The following is an 18,807-nucleotide window of genomic DNA, read 5'->3' as shown; positions in this document are numbered from 1 at the left end:
GTAGTGCCAGCTACTTGAGAGGCTGAGGCAGAAGGATAGTTTGGTGTTGAGCAGGTTGCAGTGAGCTGAGATGGCGCCACTGCACTCCAGCTTGGGCAATAGTGTGAGACCCTGTCTCAAAAAAAAAAAAAAAAAAAAAGGAAAGGAAAGAAAAGAAAAAGAAAAAGAAAAAGGAAAGAAAAATAAAACATGTGGCATTTCCTTTCATTAAGTACTTCTGTCCATAAAAAGGCAAGTCACCCACTGTGAAAAGGTGTTTACAACACAGTTACCCTAAAAGGGGTTATTAATTAGGATTAGAGTATTTTCTTAAAACTGCACAGCAGTCGTCACACTGGGATAACATGTTCTGGTGCTGAGTTGGGTGGAGAGTCGGGGGTTGTTTTGTTGTTACATTTCATACTGTATACCTAAACATACTGTATTACACATATCAATGATTACATAATAAAAAACTTTTAGCCAATAAAAATACGTGAATAGATATAATACAGAAGAAACTCAAATGGTGGATAAACACAGATTTTCAATCTTATTAGTAATACAAAATGCAAATTAAGACCCCAATAAGATAACATCTTCCACCCATTTGATTGGCCAGTGAATTAAGAAGCCTGAGAATTTCAAGTTTTTGTTGAAGAGGTGAAAGTTAAGGAATCTCATCTATTGCTGGTGGAAGTGTACATTTATTTTGCTGGAAAGTAATTTGTCACTTGTAATGCAGTGTATCTGCGCACAACACTCAGCAATTTCACTCATGGACTTAGGCCCTGGGGAGATACTGTTGCTCCTACACCCCAGGAGACAGGTACAAGAACCAGCCGCCATCTGCAGCAGAGTGGCCTGTGTGCTCACACGGGCAATGGAGAGGGGGTGGCAGCGGTGAGGGCTTCCTAGAGGATGGAGTGGTTGGGCCGCTCTGGGAGAAGGGAAGTCAGCAAACAAGTGAAGGAGTGGGAAGGGAGCAGGAAGGGCCCACACAAGGAGGCAGGACCCCGCCACCTGCTGCAGAGGGCCAGGTGGTCTCGGATGGCTGGACACTGGTGGTTGGGAGGGGAAGGTGGGGGGAGGGGACATGGAGAGGCAGATGCCGGGCCACTCATTCCGTGAGCAAAGTGAAGGAGCCTGAACTTTATCATGAAAGTCGTGGGGAGTCCTGGAAGGCTTAAAGTAAGATACCATGAGATGCACATATTGCTGAATTGCTCTCAGAGCACCATGGAAGGCAGACTGGTAGGAGGCAAGGACCTGGACCAGTTGGAGAGGCACAGAATCAGCCCAGGCGGGACCAACGAGGCTGGCGGGAGCCTGGTGGGAGGGAGAGAGGGGGAGGGCAAGATGGGTCCACTCAGAGCCCAGCAGAGGAGCGGAGTGGGCTGCAGGCTGCAGTGTGGGGATGTGGTCTGGAAGGTTTCCTCACTTTCCTGAGCCCCTGTTTCTCACATGACAAGCAGGCTGAGTATCAGAGATCTTACAGGGATAACACATGGTTATAGACTTTAGCTCATGGCAGGCACTCAATAAATAGTAATTAAAATATTATTTTGAGGGAGAAAGTATATTCCGGTGAGTATTATTTATAAAGACAAGAAATGTAGCAGAAGGGACAGGCCTAGAGGGAAGATCATGAATTCAGTATTAGACAGACTGAATTTAAAGTATGTGTGAGACAACCAGATAAGAAAATTGAACAAAAAGTTGAATAAGGCAACATAGTGAGAACTCATCTCTTTTTCTTTCCTTTCTTTTTTTTTTTTGTTGTTGTTGGGACAGGGTCTCGCCTCTGTTACCCAAGCTACAGTGCAGTGGTGCAATCACAGATCGCTGCAGCCTCAACCTCCCTGGCTCAGGTGATCCTCCACCTCAGCCTCCCAAATGGCTGGGACTACAGGCACATGCCACCATACCTGGCTAATTTTTGTATTTTTTGTAGACACGGGGTCTTGCTATGTTGCCCAGGCTGGTCTTGAACTCCTGGGCTCAAGTGATCCTCCCGCCTCAGCCTCCCAAAGTGCTGGGATTACAGGTGTGAGCTACCACGCCCAGTGAGAACTTGTCTCTTAAAAAGAAAACAGTCAAATATGTGTGGTTTGGGAGTTAGGTGGAGCAAGGAGCTGAGTGAAGCTACTCAGGTGTGAGGGTGAGAGGGGAGCAGAGCACCGAGGGTGATGCCTGGAGGACCCCAACACTGTGGCCCACATAGGGGAGCAGGCACGTGTCAGCCAGGGAACAGCCTGAGAGAGGAGGGGAAGTCGGGAGAAGACGGTGGCAAGAATTTCCAGACAGAGAAAGCTTCAAGAAGTGGGGCGTGACCAATGGCACGCACATCATGAGCACGTTCCCGAATGCTGCAGAACGACCAAGGAGCCAAGAGGAGGTGCATGGTGGGGGCTTGGTTACAGCAGACTGGTGGGCCACAGCCATCCTGACACAAGTTAGGAGAGAATGGGGGATGAGAAAGAAAGGGTGGCCAGGAGGGGAAGTAGAGAGATGTCAGAGAGTGAAGAGTGCGTGCTACTGAGAGATTCTTGCTTTCATAAAGAAAGGAAAGTCAGAGCAACTACATGTGGTGAGTTCCCACTGCAGTGACCGAGGCAAGGGAGTGAGTGACGACAGTGTCCAGGATGAAGGGCCATGGCACAGGCATGTGCAATGTGTGGCAGGGTCCAGGAGGGAGAGCAGCACCGCCAGGTCTCAGGGCTCCGGGATGCCTTCCCAGACGCTGAGCCCCAAGGAGCTGTGTCAGGGGTGAATACTCCCTGGCAGAGAATGTGGCTGAGGGGAAGGCTGGTGTGAGGTGGCACAGCAGCAGTTCCAAAGGCGAAGAGGCATGAGGGGGTAGCTTGTTCCAGGAATGGCCATTTATTCCATGTGGGAGAGGCACTGGAAGGATGAGGAGAAAGGGGAGATGGGAGAATGCCCAGTGAGGGGCTGGCAGGAGGGGCCAGCCAATCGGCACAGACTTTGCTGGTTAGTGAAGGATTTTAAGTCCTCTAGCAGAATTAAGTGACTCGATTTTTGCCTTACAAAGGAAACTCTCCTATGGAGGACAAACTACCATAAGAAGTTAGCGGCCTAAACCAGGAGAATGGGGGGAGGAAGAGAGGTGAGGATGACCGGAGGGGTAGTATGCACGTGGTGACAACAGAAAGCATGGCAGTTCAATGAACAGGGCAAGGTGGGCAAATGAAGAGGGCAGAAGAGGACTCTGCTCTCTGCCCTCGAGGGATGCGTCTGGGGCTCTGCCTGGATGCCAGGTCATCTGCAGGCCATGAACTGAGATAGAGATTACGGGAAAGAACAAGGGGCAGGGGCAGTGAGAAGAATTTCAGTAGAGGGGGCTAGAATGGGCCAGAGAGGGAGATGGGGCAGAATGGACTAAAGGAGGAAGGAGAGGAGGATCCCTAGAAGCAGGGAACGCAGGTGGCTCTCTCCATAAGTTTGTGGGAAAGAATAAAGAATGGGAAGATAGCAAATACAGGCAGGAGTGGCAACTTTCTGGAGGAAGAACTGTGCCCACTTTTGCAGGCTGAGAGGACTGACCCAGTGGAGAGAATTCAAGGACACAGGAGAGGGAGGAAGAACGCAAGGCAGCCTGTCCTAGAGGCCGCGCGAGGAGACAGATCCTTAACAGAGCGGAATGGCTTACTCTGACCAAAACGGACACCAGGCAGGAGCAAAACAAGGACAAGCAGGAGCACAGACAGGACTGGCAACCACACCAGACTCACCGTAAAAGCTTCATATTCATTGAAAACACAGAAAGACTGTGAAGAACTACGATTCTACAATAGAACACTGCCTCTAAGTAGCTTACTTCAAAGTCATGTGAATTGCAGAAGAGCTGAAAAACACTAGACTTGTGACATTCTAGCAAAGAGATCTGTACACCTTTTATGTAAAGGGCCAGAGTAAATACATAGTTTAGGTTTTGCTGGCCAGGAAACAAAATCAGAGGCATTATGCAGATACTCACACATGAGGAGAACACACCTGACACACCTAGTCCTGTGTCTGGGGCAGGCCATCTGGGATCCACTAGAATCACACTCGAGACAAAAGCTAGTGGCCTGAGGAAGAGGGTCCTGGTGGGCCAGGCTGGCAGGTGGGGGTAGTAGGGTAATGCAGGTCAGTTTCACTTCTTGTCCCAGCAACCCCTAGATCCTGGTGCACCCTTCGCTCCTCCCAAGAGCCTGGTCATCTCAATGTGGGCAGCTTGCTGGAGGCTAAGCAACTCCTGAGTCGCTGACTAAAATTCCATGACTAGGTGCCTGCTCATTGCCAACAGTCACCCCTGTGTAGTGACCACCAGTGCAGGTCTGGGGCAGCAATGCTGGGTGATAAAGGGATACCCCAGCTTGGTCTCTGTGATTCACAGCACTAACCGCCTTGATTGGTACATGGGCTGCACAGAAGTGGGAGGCAGGCTAGGTGTAATGCACAGGCTACAGTTCGCTGGCCCCTATTCCAGCACCTGTAAAAACCTCAGGCTGGGGGCGGTGGCTCACGCCGGTAATCCCAACACTTTGGGAGGCCAAGGTCGGGAGTTCGAGACCAGCCTGACCAACATGGAGAAACACCGTCTCTACTAAAAAATACAAAATTAGCCAGATGTGGTGGTGCATGCCTGTAATCCCAGCTACTTGGGAGGCTGAGGCAGAAGAATCGCTTGAACCCAGGAGGAAGAGGTTGCGGTGAGCCGAGATCATGCCATTGCACTCCAGCCTGGGCAACAAGAGCGAAACTCCATCTCAAAAAAACAAAAACAAAAACAAAAAAAAACCTCAGACAGGCTTGGAGGACAACCTTAAAGCATACAAACAGCACAGAAATTATTTTAATCAAAATAAAAGGTTTCACATTTGAATCCAGTGATTCTTTTCCACACTCAGCATTATTTTCTTTCCTCCCCCATCTCTCTCTCTCTCACTCCTGTCACCCAGGCAAAAGTGCAGTGGCACAGTCATGGCTTACTGCAGCCTCGACCTCCTGGGCTCAAGAGATCCTTCTGCCTTGGGCTCCCAAAGTGCTGGGATTACAGGCATGAGCCACTGTGCCTGGCCTCACATTATTTTAAATGAGGTTATCAATAACACTTCACACCACCCCCTTCTTCCTCGAAGTTCATTATCAGTAGCAGTAAATGGAAATAGTGATTTTACTTAGCCTTTTCCCGAGCCATGAAGTTTCACTCCTGGAAATAGAAAGCTTTAAAACTCAGACTGGTTAAACTGCATTACTTTTCTGAGAACTCGTTATTATTCCTACCTGAGAGTTGAGAACTAGAAGCAGAAGAGATATGACTTGTCAACATATCTCACAATAAGAGATGAGATGCAGAGAGAGGGGAAGGATCTGCTGTCCCAGCATCTCCACTTCGCAGAACCTACCCTCGTATATCATGCTGTCTTTGTCAGTGACGTAGGCATTGGCACCCCAGATCACCATCTTGTGGATGTAAGACGGATATTTTGCAGCGGCAATGAGTGCGGTTATACCCCCATCACTCCACCCCAGCAGAGAAACCTTCTTAAACTTCAGCGCCTATGATCATACGATAAAATGCATAGCACAAGTTATTGCTCCTCTCTGTTAAAAGAAACTGAGTCACTAATTATCAGAATCAATACAGGTGTGGGTCTGGAGTATCAATTAGTCAGGAAAGAAAAATCCTAGAGTCCACCATTTGATGACGTCATGTTTTCTCTTAATTAGTTTTAGTGGAAATTGTCACAAACACCTGAGTATATGGTATGGGTTTGAATTAGGAGGGAACTACATCTTCTGGTTGGATAAAAAGCTCAAGGAACTAGAATCAATGGAGACCAACTACTTAGATATGACAAATACAGCGTGCGTGTGTGTGTGAGCGCATACGCATGCCTGAGCAAGGACCTTGAGAATAGTCCATAGCTCAGAGAGGGGACCCTGAGCTCTGCTGGATGAAGTGAAGCAGGGTATCTGGTAAAGCAACTGTGGGAAGAACTGGCAAGAGCCAGGCTGTCAGAGAACAGCATCATGGGGAGGTTATGTGAGCCCGCGGGTGAATCAGCCAGGGTCTGCACATGTGTTTGGCAGGGAAAATGGACAAAGATTACATCTTAGAGAGGCTGCCAAGAAGAAAGAACAGAATGACTGGAAAATTAAAGGTAAAGAATTAATATTAGTCCAAGATATTTGCTGCCTGGACCATAAAGTGGTGTAACTACTCTGGCACTATCCTGTAAAATGAACATCTGGAACTTCTATCACCTAGCACATTGTCTCCTAAATTTGTATGAAATTCTCCCATGTGTGCCAGGAGCTCAGTCCAGGATGTCCACAACAGTACTGTGTATAGTAGCAAAAAAATGAAAATGGCCAGGAACAACAGAATGTTCACTGCCTGCTATTTGTAACAGCAGAAAAAGACAACTTAAAAATTAAGTTAATTATCTGCTATTAGAAAACTGGTGAAACAGGCCAGGTGTGGTGGCTCATGCCTGTAATCCCAGCACTTCGGGAGGCTGAGGTGGGTGGATCAGGAGGTTAGGAGATCGAGACCATCCTGGCTAACACGATGAAACTCTGTCTCTACTAAAAATACAAAAATCAGCTGGGCCTAGTGGTGCGTGCCTGTAATCCCAGCTACTCGGGAGGCTAAGGCAAGACAATCACTTGAACCCGGGAGGCAGAGGTCGCAGTGAGCCAAGATCGCGCCAGCCTGGGTGACTCAGGAGGCTAAGGCAAGACAATCACTTGAACCCGGGAGGCAGAGGTCGCAGTGAGCCGAGATCGCGCCACCTGGGTGACAGTGCAGATCGCTGCACTCCAGCCTGGGTGACAGAGCAAGACTCTGTCTCAAAAAAAAAAAAAATCGGTGAAATAAGATACAGTACATCCATACAATGGAATAATATGTGCCTATCATACAACTAGTATAAATGCATATTTATTGACATGAAAGTTATTTCCTTGAAAAATTGTTCAATAAAAATAGTAAGTTAGAAAAACGTTAGGTGTAGTATGATGGCATCAATATGAAACTGCGTTTGTGATATAATAAGACTGGCCAGAAAGCAGAGCCGCGAAGACTTGGTAGTGTCTCTGGAGAGCTGGACTGTGGGTGATTTCGACTTTCTTCTTTATACCTATTTGAACTCTTTGAGTTTTCTATAGCAATCACATGGTATTATTTTGTAGAAAGAGATAACAACAAAATTTAAACAAAATAAATGAACACAGGCCCAGCCACCTTTCCTCCCCTGCCCCTTCCCTAAGAGACCCACCTTCATCAAATCAACAGCATCTTTTGCATCCCTTTCAAAAAAGTCTGCTGGGAAATCGCGATCTGGGGGCCTGGAATGTCCATAGCCTCGAGGATCCCAGGCGACCACTGTGAAGAGCTTCTTATTGAGGTTCTTGAGCTGAGGTCCAAAATCAGTCTCTCCACTTCCTAAAAACAGCCGCTTGGTTACCCTCAGGTGATCACATCACCTGTCAAACATGTTACAGTGAAAACAGAAGCAATAACAATCTTAAAGCAAAGTAACTAATTTCTACTCAAAGTGGCCAGAACATAATCAGGAAAGCAGCCTTGCAACGACTTAATCCATCTACTCAAAGAAAGGAGGCAGGCTAGTCGGGTGCGCCTGTCATCCTAGCACTTTGGGAGGCTGAGGTGGGTGGACTGCCTGAGCTCAGGAGTTCGAGACCGGCCTGGGTCTCTACTAAAATACAAAACAAACAAGCAAACAAACAAAACTAGCCAGGCGTGGTGGCGTGCATCTATAGTCCCAGTCACTCAGGAGGCTGAAGCAGGAGAACTGCTTGAACCCGGGAGGCGGAGGTTGCAGTGAGCCGAGATCGGGCCACTGCACTCCAGCCTGAGCACAGAGCAAGACAGTCTCCAAAAAAAAAAAAAAACAGGAGGCGGGCTTCCTTTCCCGGCGGAGGGCAGGCCCGTCTCCGACCTCCCCCTGGTGGCTATTTTGAGAAGGACAGAGGCCCTGGGTCTTCCTTTGGTTCTGTATTTTTTCAGCACTTTCGAAACCTCTTTGGCTTAATCTTCCTTTCCTAAAGAAAAGAATTAATGAAACTGTATAGAAATTAATTTACAGATATGCTTCTGGTTTCTCTTTTCTTCTTAAAACAATGACTTACACATGAGAGGGATCTCTATAATATCTGCACACAAATTTATGAGATTTGTTCCAAGTTATTCAAAGTGGAATTCTAAAATTCCAGATTTTTAATTTTTTTTTTTTTTTTTACTAAGTTAAGGTGAATAGCCTAAAGATTTTATTTTGTAGTTATAATTAAAAACCAGAAAAACTAAATGAAAACACTGAAATGCGGAAGCGGTGTGGAGGAAAAAAACCAAATCAGTTTCATCAGAAGAGTATGAACCAGCCTATGCCAAAAGCTGAATTCTATTAGTGGGCCTGCAGGGAGCTTGGTCTGCTAGTCCACAGCCCGCCGCATGGTCACTGTAGGTGTGGCGTGTTCACACCTACTGTGCACAGTGCAGAAGGCCACTCTCACAGAGCCCAGTCCAGGGGCAAGTCAGCATTTTATCAGTGAAGTCTGCTGATTTCTGAGGACTTCTATCTCAGGCCACAAATGACTACTAACCACTTTGCCTGATAAACTATATTAGAAAATGTCTTTCAAGGTGGTGCAGGATCATTTAACATCGTCAAGGCCTATCATTTCCTGGCAAGATACATCTTTCTCGAGATCAAGTAAATCATTCAGAAAATTCAAGCCAAAACCAAATGAATGGATCTCCAGCCCACATCTGCTGCTGTGACCCATGAGGCTTCTCTTCTGCCTCTGACCTGGAGGGGTTCTGGCGAGGGAAATATCCTGAAGGTGGGGCAGGCGAGGAGAAGATGGGAAAAAAGAACAGTCTAAAAGACCAGTTTCAGAAACAAGAAGGCATTTGCTCCTGGAATACATGTACACATTTGAAGACCAGTGCCAAGAATATAAAACTTTAAAAAACGTTTAGGGAATACATGTACATAGTTATCAGCATATGACACCTGAGAGGCTTGTTGGGAGGGGAACTGGGTGCTGAGGATGGGACAGGAGAGAGAATCTCCTCTGGTCCATTTTTTTTTATGTTGGAATCATGCTAATATTTTACATAAACAAAAATTAAATTGGGGACAGGCACAGTGGCTCACGCCTGTAATGCCAGCATTTTGGGAGGCCAGGGCAAGTGGATCACCTGAGGTCAGCAATTCGAGACCAGCCAGGGCAACATGGTGAAACCTCATCTCTACTAAAAATACAAAATTAGCCAGGCGTGGTGGCACACACCTGTAATCCCAGCTACTCGGGAGGCTGAGGCAGAAGAATCGCTTGAAAGTGGGAGGTAGAGGTTGTGGTGAACCGAGATCGTGCCACTGCCTCCAGCCTGGGCAACAGAGTGAGACTCCCTTTCAAAAAAAAAAAAATTAAATTGGTAAGTTTTTAGCACCTGGACAACGACTGCAATACTGAAATAATGGAAAGCTAAGATGGGAAATGCTTTTACAGATAACTTTAGCTCCACATCAGCCATGAGAGTCAATGTCCTCATTCATCAGCTTAAGGCAAACAAAGGTGCCCAGCACCATTTAGACACATGCGCCTCGCTAGCTGCAGCGGTGCCACGGTCCGCTGAGGCTCAGTCAAGTGAAACCTTTTCAGCACTTCACTTTTCGAAAGAAGCAAATCACAAAGAAGTAAGTACAGTCAGCCTTCCTATCTACAGGTTCCACATCTGTGGATTCAACCAACCTCAGAACAAAAATATCTGGGGAAAGAAATGGATGGTTGAGTCTGTACTGAACATGTACAGGGTTTTTTCCTTGTCATTATTCCCTAAACAATCCGAGATAACAATTATTTACACAGCATTTACATTGCATGAAATATGGCAAGTAATCTAGAGATGACTTAAAGTATACAGGAGGACATGTAGCTTCCATGCAAATACTGCGCTATTCTATATCAGGGACTTGAGGATCCTCAGATTTTGGGATCTGAGAGCTTCCTGGAACCAATCCCCCATCGATACCGAGATTAAATATTAGGATTATTTTACCAAATCAAAAATAAAGCAACAATACTAATGCCCTTAAAACCAGATTTGGGATGTCCTGGAATCACTGGAAATTTTTCCCTTGAACTTTCTACATCTAAATTCCAGTTATGAAAATGAGACTGAGATCCAGTAGGTTTTATTATGGCCCATACATTGAGAGAGGGTAATATGCTAATCTAACTCTGATTTCTAAAAAGACTTAAACTGAGTTTTTTTTCTTACCTCTTATTTTAACTGAATATATTATCAACCACAACAAGTGACCAATCCACCCTAGTTTTAGCACTGAAAGTCCCACATCGTGGAAAATTCCCCCATGCCAGGCAAACTAGGATGACTGATTACCCACTCACCTTCTTCCTTTATCTACCCCTTCTTCCCACACCGCTTTCCTTGACCCCTGTCACCTCCCAAATTATGGGCAACTGTGATTTAATAGTGCACTTGCACAGGAAAACTGGGTACTTTACTAAAGGAATAAAAAATGCAATTCTGAACAGCAGTAGAAAGTTACCCACCTTTCTAAGTCATTTAAGTTTGATTGTAGCAAATATTAAAACACTTCAGAAAAGCACTAAAACTAATAATCAACATTTGGCATCTAGTATTGTGAATGCATCATAGATTTTACAGCATGCAAAAGCATTCCATTAAAAAGTGTCCAGACCCAACATCCCAGGAAGTAGCAGGATGGCATGACCTCCCTCTCCAGTCTGCTGATAATGCAGTTGAACGCCATTCACAGCCACTTTGGCAGAGGTTACCGAGGTTCTAGAAGAGAAAAAACCCTTCCCCACAGGGGGAAAGGGGAGACGGAAGATTTCTTAGTTGATTCACAATTCCAGGTAGACAGGAGGAATAAGTGTTAGTGTTCTGTGCCACTGTGGGATGCTAACAATAAGAGATCTTTTCAAATAGCTAGAAGGAAGATACTGAATGCTCCCAACACAAAGAAATAAGAAGTGTCTGAGACGATGGATATGCCAATTACACTGATCTGATCACTACACTTTGTATGTATGGAAACAACATTATATACCCCATAAATAGGCACAATTATGTCAATTAAAAAATACAATTTGAGGGATGTTTAAAAATGCACCCCCAAAGGAAAATCATTTAATTTAAGATGATAAAACTGTCTTTGTATACGAATGAGTCGCTTCCACATCGCTTTGCAGGCTCCTTGGGTTATTCTGATTTTTCCAATTCTGAACAGTGACATGAGTTTGAATCATCTTTACTAGACTGCCAATCCGAACTGTGCTCTCATGCTTGAATACGCCATCGTGACCAGCCTGGGGCTCACCCTACAAAAACCCTAGCAGGCTTGCTGAATCGGCCAGAGGCTCACAGCACACCTGGTGAGCTGGAAGCCAAGGGTACTCAAGTGCAGGCTGGCGTGGGGCTTGGTGCAGTGAAATGAAGGTGGACATCAGGGGCAAAAACCCTGGAGCCACTCGTCTGCACCTCAGCAGACCCAGAGGACCTACCCAGACCTCCAGCAGCCTTGGTGACATTCCCAAAGATGAGACTGGTCTCAAGGTGCTGATCTCCAGGCTGTTCCTTAGCTGTAGGGTATCCTGTGTTGTCTGGCCTGCTGCAGGAGGGCCATAGTCAAGACTGCCCATCTGCACTGACAAGGCCTACTATTTTTTAAAATGTTAAAACATGTCTGTGTCAACTACTAAGTAGCCCTGTCCATAAGCCGCCATCTCAAGAGCCCTCCTTCCTGCCACTCACCCGCCTTGGCCTAAGACCTCCTAGGATCCAGCATCTAACTGGACCACGCTTAGTACAGGACAATGCCTCAAGACAGGCACAATGCCAGTGTCTGTCCTGTCTGAATTATGTGTGCTGTACAGGTGTTCTGATTAACCTCTCCTCAGCTGCTCTTCCAGGAGGGCCAGACTGTCCTGAGATATACACCAGTGGGGCACACAGACGGCCCCCGCACCAGGACCCACCAAACTTCTCACAGCTTGTCAGACAGATGACTGAGGGAAGCACAGGAGGAACATGATGGCAAGCCAGGACAGAAGCCTCCTCTTCTCCTGGTGGAGTGCCAAGACAATGAAATCAACCACCATCTCCTTTTCTTTTTTTTTTTTCTTGCTCTGTCGCCCAGGCTGGAGTGCAGTGGTGCGATCTCGGCTCACTGCAAGCTCCGCCTCCCGGGTTCCCACCATTCTCCTGCCTCAGCCTCCCGAGCAGCTGGGACTATAGGCGCCGCCACCACGGCCGGCTAATTTTTTTGTATTTTTAGTAGACACGGGGTTTCACCGTGTTAGCCAGGATGGTCTCGATCTCCTGACCTCGTGATCCGCCCGCCTCGGCCTCCCAAAGTGCTGGGATTACAGGCGGGCCCAGCACATCATTTTCTTTCACATACTCCCTACCCCTACCTCTGCCCTTAGTCAAAAGAAAACTGAAACACAGTCCTTTTGAAAAATGAGGTCCTGTTTTCTCTTCTGGTTTAATCTTATTTGCCAATCTCAAGTAAAAAAGAAACAAACGAGGAAACAGATGTGTTGAACACAGGTACATCTAATCTTAACACACAATTTCTGGAAAAATAAGACAGAATTGGGTAGTAATAAGGTCTGACCAAACTATAAGCTCCTTATCTACAGAAATATTATTAGAGGGGCATCAATGAAGCCAGCAAACAATGGCAATACTGACCCTGCCATTTACTTATTATGATTCCTGCCCTATTCCTCTGAGAAATTCATTTCTATGGTTAAGATAGCTTTGGATCAGCCGGGCGTGGTGGCTCACACCTGTAATCCCAACGCTTTGGGTGGCCCAAGTGGGTGGATCACAAGGTCAGGAGATCGAGACCATCCTGGCCAACATGGTAGAACCCCGTCGCTACTAAAATACAAAAAAAATTTGCTGGGCGTGGTGGTGCGCGCCTGTAATCCCAGCTACTCCAGAGGCTGAGGCAGGGGAATCACTGGAACCCAGGAGGAGAAGATTACACTGAGCCGAGATCGTGCCACTGCACTCCAGCCTGGCGACAGAGACAGATCCCATCTCAAAAAAAAAAAGAAACTGCTATTACAATATTATATGTTCAGCTATTTCTTTTGTGTATGTTTTGCAAAGTAGCCTACAATAAAGTATTTGCTACCTTCAGGGCTTGAATTTACATGAATCTTGATGGATTATTTTTACATTTCTTATATATTGTACTATTAGATAAATATTCCCATTGTGCCTACTAATTACTTCATGTTTATTATATCCCCAGGCTTTTACATTCATTGTTTCAAATGCTCACAAAAACGCTGCAAGGCAAGAGGCTCAGAGAGGTTGAACAATCTGCCCACATTCACATAGCTAGGAAGTGGCCACGGAGCCATCAGAACTCGGAGGCCGTGATTCCTCTCTAACCTCATGGCTGAACAGAGTCCTAAGAGGGCTCAGGCACTGGGGCCGCACTCTGACTGCCAGATACAGTGTGGTGCAGGCGTCCGCAGAAGGACAGTCTCTGATTCTCTGGCAGGGCATCCCAAGGTTGAACTTGGAAAGCTTTTTTTAGGAAGATTGTTAGGTTATGTGAATTATTAATAACTGTACATAACACACAATTTCAGGTAGAAAAGGTTTTTTTTTTTTGACCTGACCCAGGAATAAATCACCTTACAGATTTTGAAATAAAGGTCAAAGTTCCAAACAGCAGACTTACAAACAAGTTTTCGGAACACAAGTCAATTGTAGGTTGGGCACTGGCTATTCTGAAGCTAAGTTTTTACATGAGTCCTTTTACCTACTGACACTGAGCTACAGCTGCGTTTCAGGATTAACTAATACCACTGCTTGTTTTCCAGATTATATGTCATATCAACTTGCAGCTGCATGTATAAAATGGCAGTATGAAATCCAGAAAAACCTGTTTTTTCAGAGATATTTTAGGAAGAGTGACCTGCAATGCAACTCGGTGAAGGGGGCCTTCCTCAACCATTAAATAACCTATCAGAACTATATTGGTAGACCGAGAGCGGTGGCTCACGCCTGTAATCCCAGCACTTTGGGAGGCCAAGGCGGGTGGATTATTTGAGGTCAAGAGTTCGAGACCAGCTTGGCCAACATGGTGAAACCCTGTCACTACTAAAAATAGAAAAATTAGCCGGGCATGGTGGCAGGTGCCTGTAATCCCAGATACTCGGGAGGCTGAGACCACGAGAATCCCTTAAACCTGGGAGGCGGAGGTTGCAGTGAGCAAGATCACACCACTGCACTCCAGCCTGGGCAGTAGCACGAGAGTCAGTCTCAATAAAAAAAATATATATATGTATATATATATATGTACAATTACAGTAACCTTACTTATTTCAATGCCTTTCTGCAAACAGGAAACTGGAAAAAATAATCATCTTCACTGTTCATTTATACAGTTGTAGCCATTGACATGTTTTTCCATCTATCAAAATAGCCCTGACCATCTTATAATAATTCTAAAATTAAAGGAGCTAGTCAATTGCAATATGAAATTTTAAAAGTTGGTCAGTTTTGCCCTCTTTTCTCCTTCTAAATCAAGTTTTCTTTTTTTTTTTGAGACGGAGTCTTGCTCTGCCACCCAGGCTGGAGTGCAGTGGCCGGATCTCAGCTCACTGCAAGCTCCGCCTCCCGGGTCTACGCCATTCTCCTGCCTCAGCCTCCCGAGCAGCTGGGACCACAGGCGCCCGCCTCGTCGCCCGGCTAGCTTTTTGCATTTTCAAGCAGAGACAGGGTCTCACCGTATTAGCCAGGATGGTCTCGATCTCCTGACCTCGTGATCCGCCCGTCTCGGCCTCCCAAAGTGCTGGGATCACAGGCTTGTGATTTAGCGCCCGGCCCTAAATCAAGTTTTCAAACTAAAAGTTTTTATGTTGGATCAAGTAAAGTTGTAAACACTGCGTACCTATCTATATTGACTGTATGGAAACAGCCCATCAGCAGTCAGCTGCCCACATGCACCGTGTACGTTGGTTGTATGCGTGCGTTTGCATGTGTGTAGGGATGTATGTAGACAATAAAGGAAAACAAGCTTCATGTCGCTCTATCCACATTTGCGCCCAGTATCTATGGGGACCAAGAGCATCCATTTTCAAGATGGAAGGTCAGAAATTAATCCAGTTTTTTGTTATTGTTTTACCTGAAATGGGGGAGAGGTGGGAGGACAAATGAGAATAAAGCAGGTTCCTGGGCATCTCCACACATGGAGATCAGATCCTCTGGGAGTGAGGCCCAGGATTCTGAATTTTCACAGTTCCCAATGTGATTCTTTTGCACATTAAGGTACGAGATCAGCAAACAAAGAGAAGACTTAGGACTCTTGGGACCCGTGATTAAGGCCTTAGCGGTACTAGAGAGCTAATGGGCACAGTCATTCTCAGGCTGATTTCTGACATAACAGGAAGAAGAGATTATTGTCCTTATGCCCTTACAGCGTGGACTCTGGACAGAGCAATGGACTAATAAGGGTGTTGGGATTCTAATCCGTGCTTCGTCACGGGTGAGTCTATACTACGGGCAAAAGTATCTCCCTGGGTCTCTCTGGTCTGCACACTGAAGGGGCTGCACTCCACGGCCCAAGGCCTCCACTGCTCCGGACTCCTTGAACTTAGGCTGACCGAGGCGCATGCACGATCGAGGGACTCGCGCACCAAGCGCGGCTGCACCCCAAGATCGGGGTCTCGCGGCACAAAGGGCGACAGGGTGGCCGGACCTCGCCCACGCCCAGTGCCCACACGCCCGGAACTCCGGCGGTCGTCGCGCGCCCCTCCCGCCACCCCTCGAGCGCGCCAATGCTGGGGATCCCAAGGGCGGGGTGGCCGCCATTACCCGAAGGCGGCCGCGGGTCCAGCCCCTGGGACGTGGATCCCAGGCTTCAGCGCCGAGGGCAGCAGCCGCAGCCGCCACACGCCTCGGCCAGCCAGCACAGCCACCATGGTCACAGTTCGCGTCGCCGTCGGGAGCGCGCATGCGCTGAGACCCAGGGCGGTCCGAGGCCTGCTCCGCCCGAGGCCTCGCCCACTGCTCCGCCCACCCCGCCGCTCCATCCTGCTCCGCCCTCTACCCGCCCCGCCCCGAAGCCCCGCCCCACCAGGTGCTTGCCTGTGGGCGACCGAAACTTGGCTCCTGGTTTCCAAGTCCTGGAACCGCCTGCACCCGCATAGACCATCCCCTCTCGTGCTGGCTCTGGCTCCCGGGGTGAGTGTCCCAGTCGGCGCTGCCCCGCCCCCGCTCGTCGCCTCAGCGACCATGGCCTTTCCAGGAGTCGAGGCCGCCAACCATAGCGCCCTCGCTGGGTGGGCGTCCACGCGGGGGCGGGGCTCCGGCTCCAGGTGGGCTACTAAGGGTGGAAGTGTATTTGCTTTTCAGAGATGATGAGATTTAAATTTTCTTTATACAACTTCACACCTATTAGGATGGCTGCTAGCAAAACCCCCAGAAATTAGTGTTGGTGAAGATGTAGAGAAATTGAAGCCCTTGTATATTGCTGTTGGGAATGTAAAATGGTGCAGCCACTGTGATGAACAGTACTGTCGTTCCTCAGAAAATCAGTTATATGATCCAGTATTTTCTTTCCTGGGTATATAACCCAAAAGAATTTAAAACAGGGTGTACAAGAAGAAATTTTTTTACACTCATGTTGACAGCAGCACTATTCACAATAGCCAAAAGGGTGGAAGCAATTTAAGTGTCCAAAAACAGATCCATGGATGAACAAAATGTTGCCTGTGCATGCAATGGAGCACTTTTTAGCCTGAACAAAGAACGAAATTCTGACACATGCTACTACATGAACCTGGAGGACACTATGCTGAGGGAGGTAAGCCAGTCACAAAAAGACAAATACTGTGTGATTCCAATTATATAATAAGGTGCCTAGAGAAGTCAACCTTATAGGGACAGAAAATACAGTGGCGGTTGTCGGGGGCTGGTGGAAGTGGGAATGGAAAGTTGGTGTTTCATTGGGACAGTGTTTCAGTTTGGGGAGATGGATTTTCGTGATGGCTGCATAACATTGTGAGTGTACTTAATGCCACTGAACCGTACACCTAAAAATGGCTTAAGTGGTCATTTTATGTATGTTTGACCACACTTAATGTTTTTTGCTTTGACTATATAATTCCAGCTTTATAAATGTTATAGATATTATCTAATTGAAAGCTCAGTGGAGAAAAAACCACTATTGCTTTAAGTCTTTCGTTCTGCCTTAATTGGAAATCACTGGCAGATTTGTGGCGACTGTTGTAGCCTTGGCTTGAATAATTGGAGACAACAGCTTCTTTGCATATTGCGTGACTTTCCCTCCAAGAGACCTTTCTGGTGTCAGTCCTGTGAGCACAGTGCTTGTAGGTGTGACTCATGGAAATGTCTGCCACCTGCAGTGTCCTCACTGGCCCTTTGGAGTTTCTTGAGTAGTAAAGGCAGTTTTGGCCTAAATACAGACTATGCAAAAGTTTTCATATTCTACTCTCAACATAAATCTATCACATTAATTCCTGAATAAAAGGAAAGAGACATATATAATGTTTGAGTGGAATGTAGTATCATTTGACTTTCAGCAATCTTTGGTGAGGTATTTCCTTTTTTCCTGATATGTTGATTGGGGTTTCATCTCAGAAATTATAAAAATAGCTGTCTGGACAGTTTCAACACCAGTTACCCTCGTGCTAAGCAAAACAGTAGCACGGAGTTTTTAGGTTATTGGTGTCACTATTTTTTTTTTTTGAGATGGAGTTTCGCTCTTGTTGCCCAGGCTGGAGTGCAATGGTGTGATCTCAGCTCATTGCAACCTCTGCCTCCTGGGTTCAAGCGATTCTCCTGCCTCAGCCTCCCAAGTAGCTGGGATTACAAGCACCTGCCACCATGCCTGGCTAATTTTTGTCATTTTAGTACAGATGAGGTTTTGCCATGTTGGCCAGGCTGGTCTCGAACTCCTGACCTCAAGTGATCCACCCGCCTCAGCCTCCCAAAGTGGGATTACAGGTGTGAGCCACCGCGCCCAGCCTGGTGTCACTATTTTTAAGTAACATACCTGACAACCAGTTCTTTATATATAGCAAGATTGTGCAGTTTAAAAAACTGCCATTTTTGTGCCAGGCATCTTATGATGCATATTTCTTTAATCTTCACATCAGCCTTTTGTGCTATTGCACTCCCCATTTATAGATGAGGCATCTGAGGCTAAGAAAGGTTAGGAAGCAAGCTCTGGGTGACACAGCTGAAAAGTAATTTTGAGCTGCTCAATTTCAGGACTCTATACATGGATAATGATGGCGAAAGGTTAGGAAGCAAGCCCTGGGAGCTGAAAAGTGGCAGAGGGGAGTTTTGAGCTCTCAGTTTCAGGACTCTATTCTTGGATGATGATGGTGATGATGATGATGGAGACATGGTGTGACCACAGCTCCCCACAGCCTCAAACTCCTGGGCTCAAGTGATCCACCCACCTTAGCCTCCCAAGAAGCTAGGCCTACAGGCATATACCACCACACCTGGCTAATTTTTTTTCTTTTTTATGTTTTTGTGGAAATAGGGTCTTGCTATGTTATCTATGCTGGTCTCGAACTCATGGCCCCAAACAATCCTCCCAGCTTGGCCTCCCAAAGTGCTGGGATTACCAGCATGAGCCACGATACCTGGTCGTATACTTGGATTATTACATATTGTAAAAATCACTGTAGTAGCATTAACCTTTCAGTGATTTCTCTGAAATCAGCTGCTTCTAAGATCTC

General features: G+C 46.7%; 1 protein-coding gene across 3 annotated transcripts in view; it reads right to left on the bottom strand.

Moving 5' to 3' along the window:
• BPHL (biphenyl hydrolase like) overlaps positions 1 to 16,079 on the bottom strand; it is a 34,290-nt gene extending 18,211 nt beyond the window's left edge. Inside the window, exons 1-4 of one of the 3 annotated variants that reach the window (XR_004438485.1) lie at positions 15,908 to 16,079; positions 10,743 to 10,846; positions 7,269 to 7,435; positions 5,391 to 5,544 (exon numbers count right to left, since the gene is read on the bottom strand). Coding sequence is in view for 1 of the 3 variants with exons in the window: in XM_033216073.1 (XP_033071964.1) it covers positions 5,391 to 5,544; positions 7,269 to 7,435; positions 10,743 to 10,846; positions 15,908 to 16,014 (532 nt within the window). In the remaining 2 variants the exon portion in view is untranslated. The remainder of the gene's footprint in view (positions 1 to 5,390; positions 5,545 to 7,268; positions 7,436 to 10,742; positions 10,847 to 15,907) is intronic. The other 2 variants (XR_004438486.1, XM_033216073.1) reach the window with 2 other exon arrangements.
• Between the last annotated feature and the right edge of the window lie 2,728 nt (positions 16,080 to 18,807).

This window comes from Trachypithecus francoisi, unplaced genomic scaffold (assembly GCF_009764315.1).
Source record: "Trachypithecus francoisi isolate TF-2019V2 unplaced genomic scaffold, Tfra_2.0 Lachesis_group10, whole genome shotgun sequence".
Lineage (NCBI taxonomy): Eukaryota > Metazoa > Chordata > Mammalia > Primates > Cercopithecidae > Trachypithecus > Trachypithecus francoisi.
The sequence above is the reverse complement of the archived record's forward strand: the minus strand, read 5'-3'. Positions and strand labels throughout refer to the sequence as shown.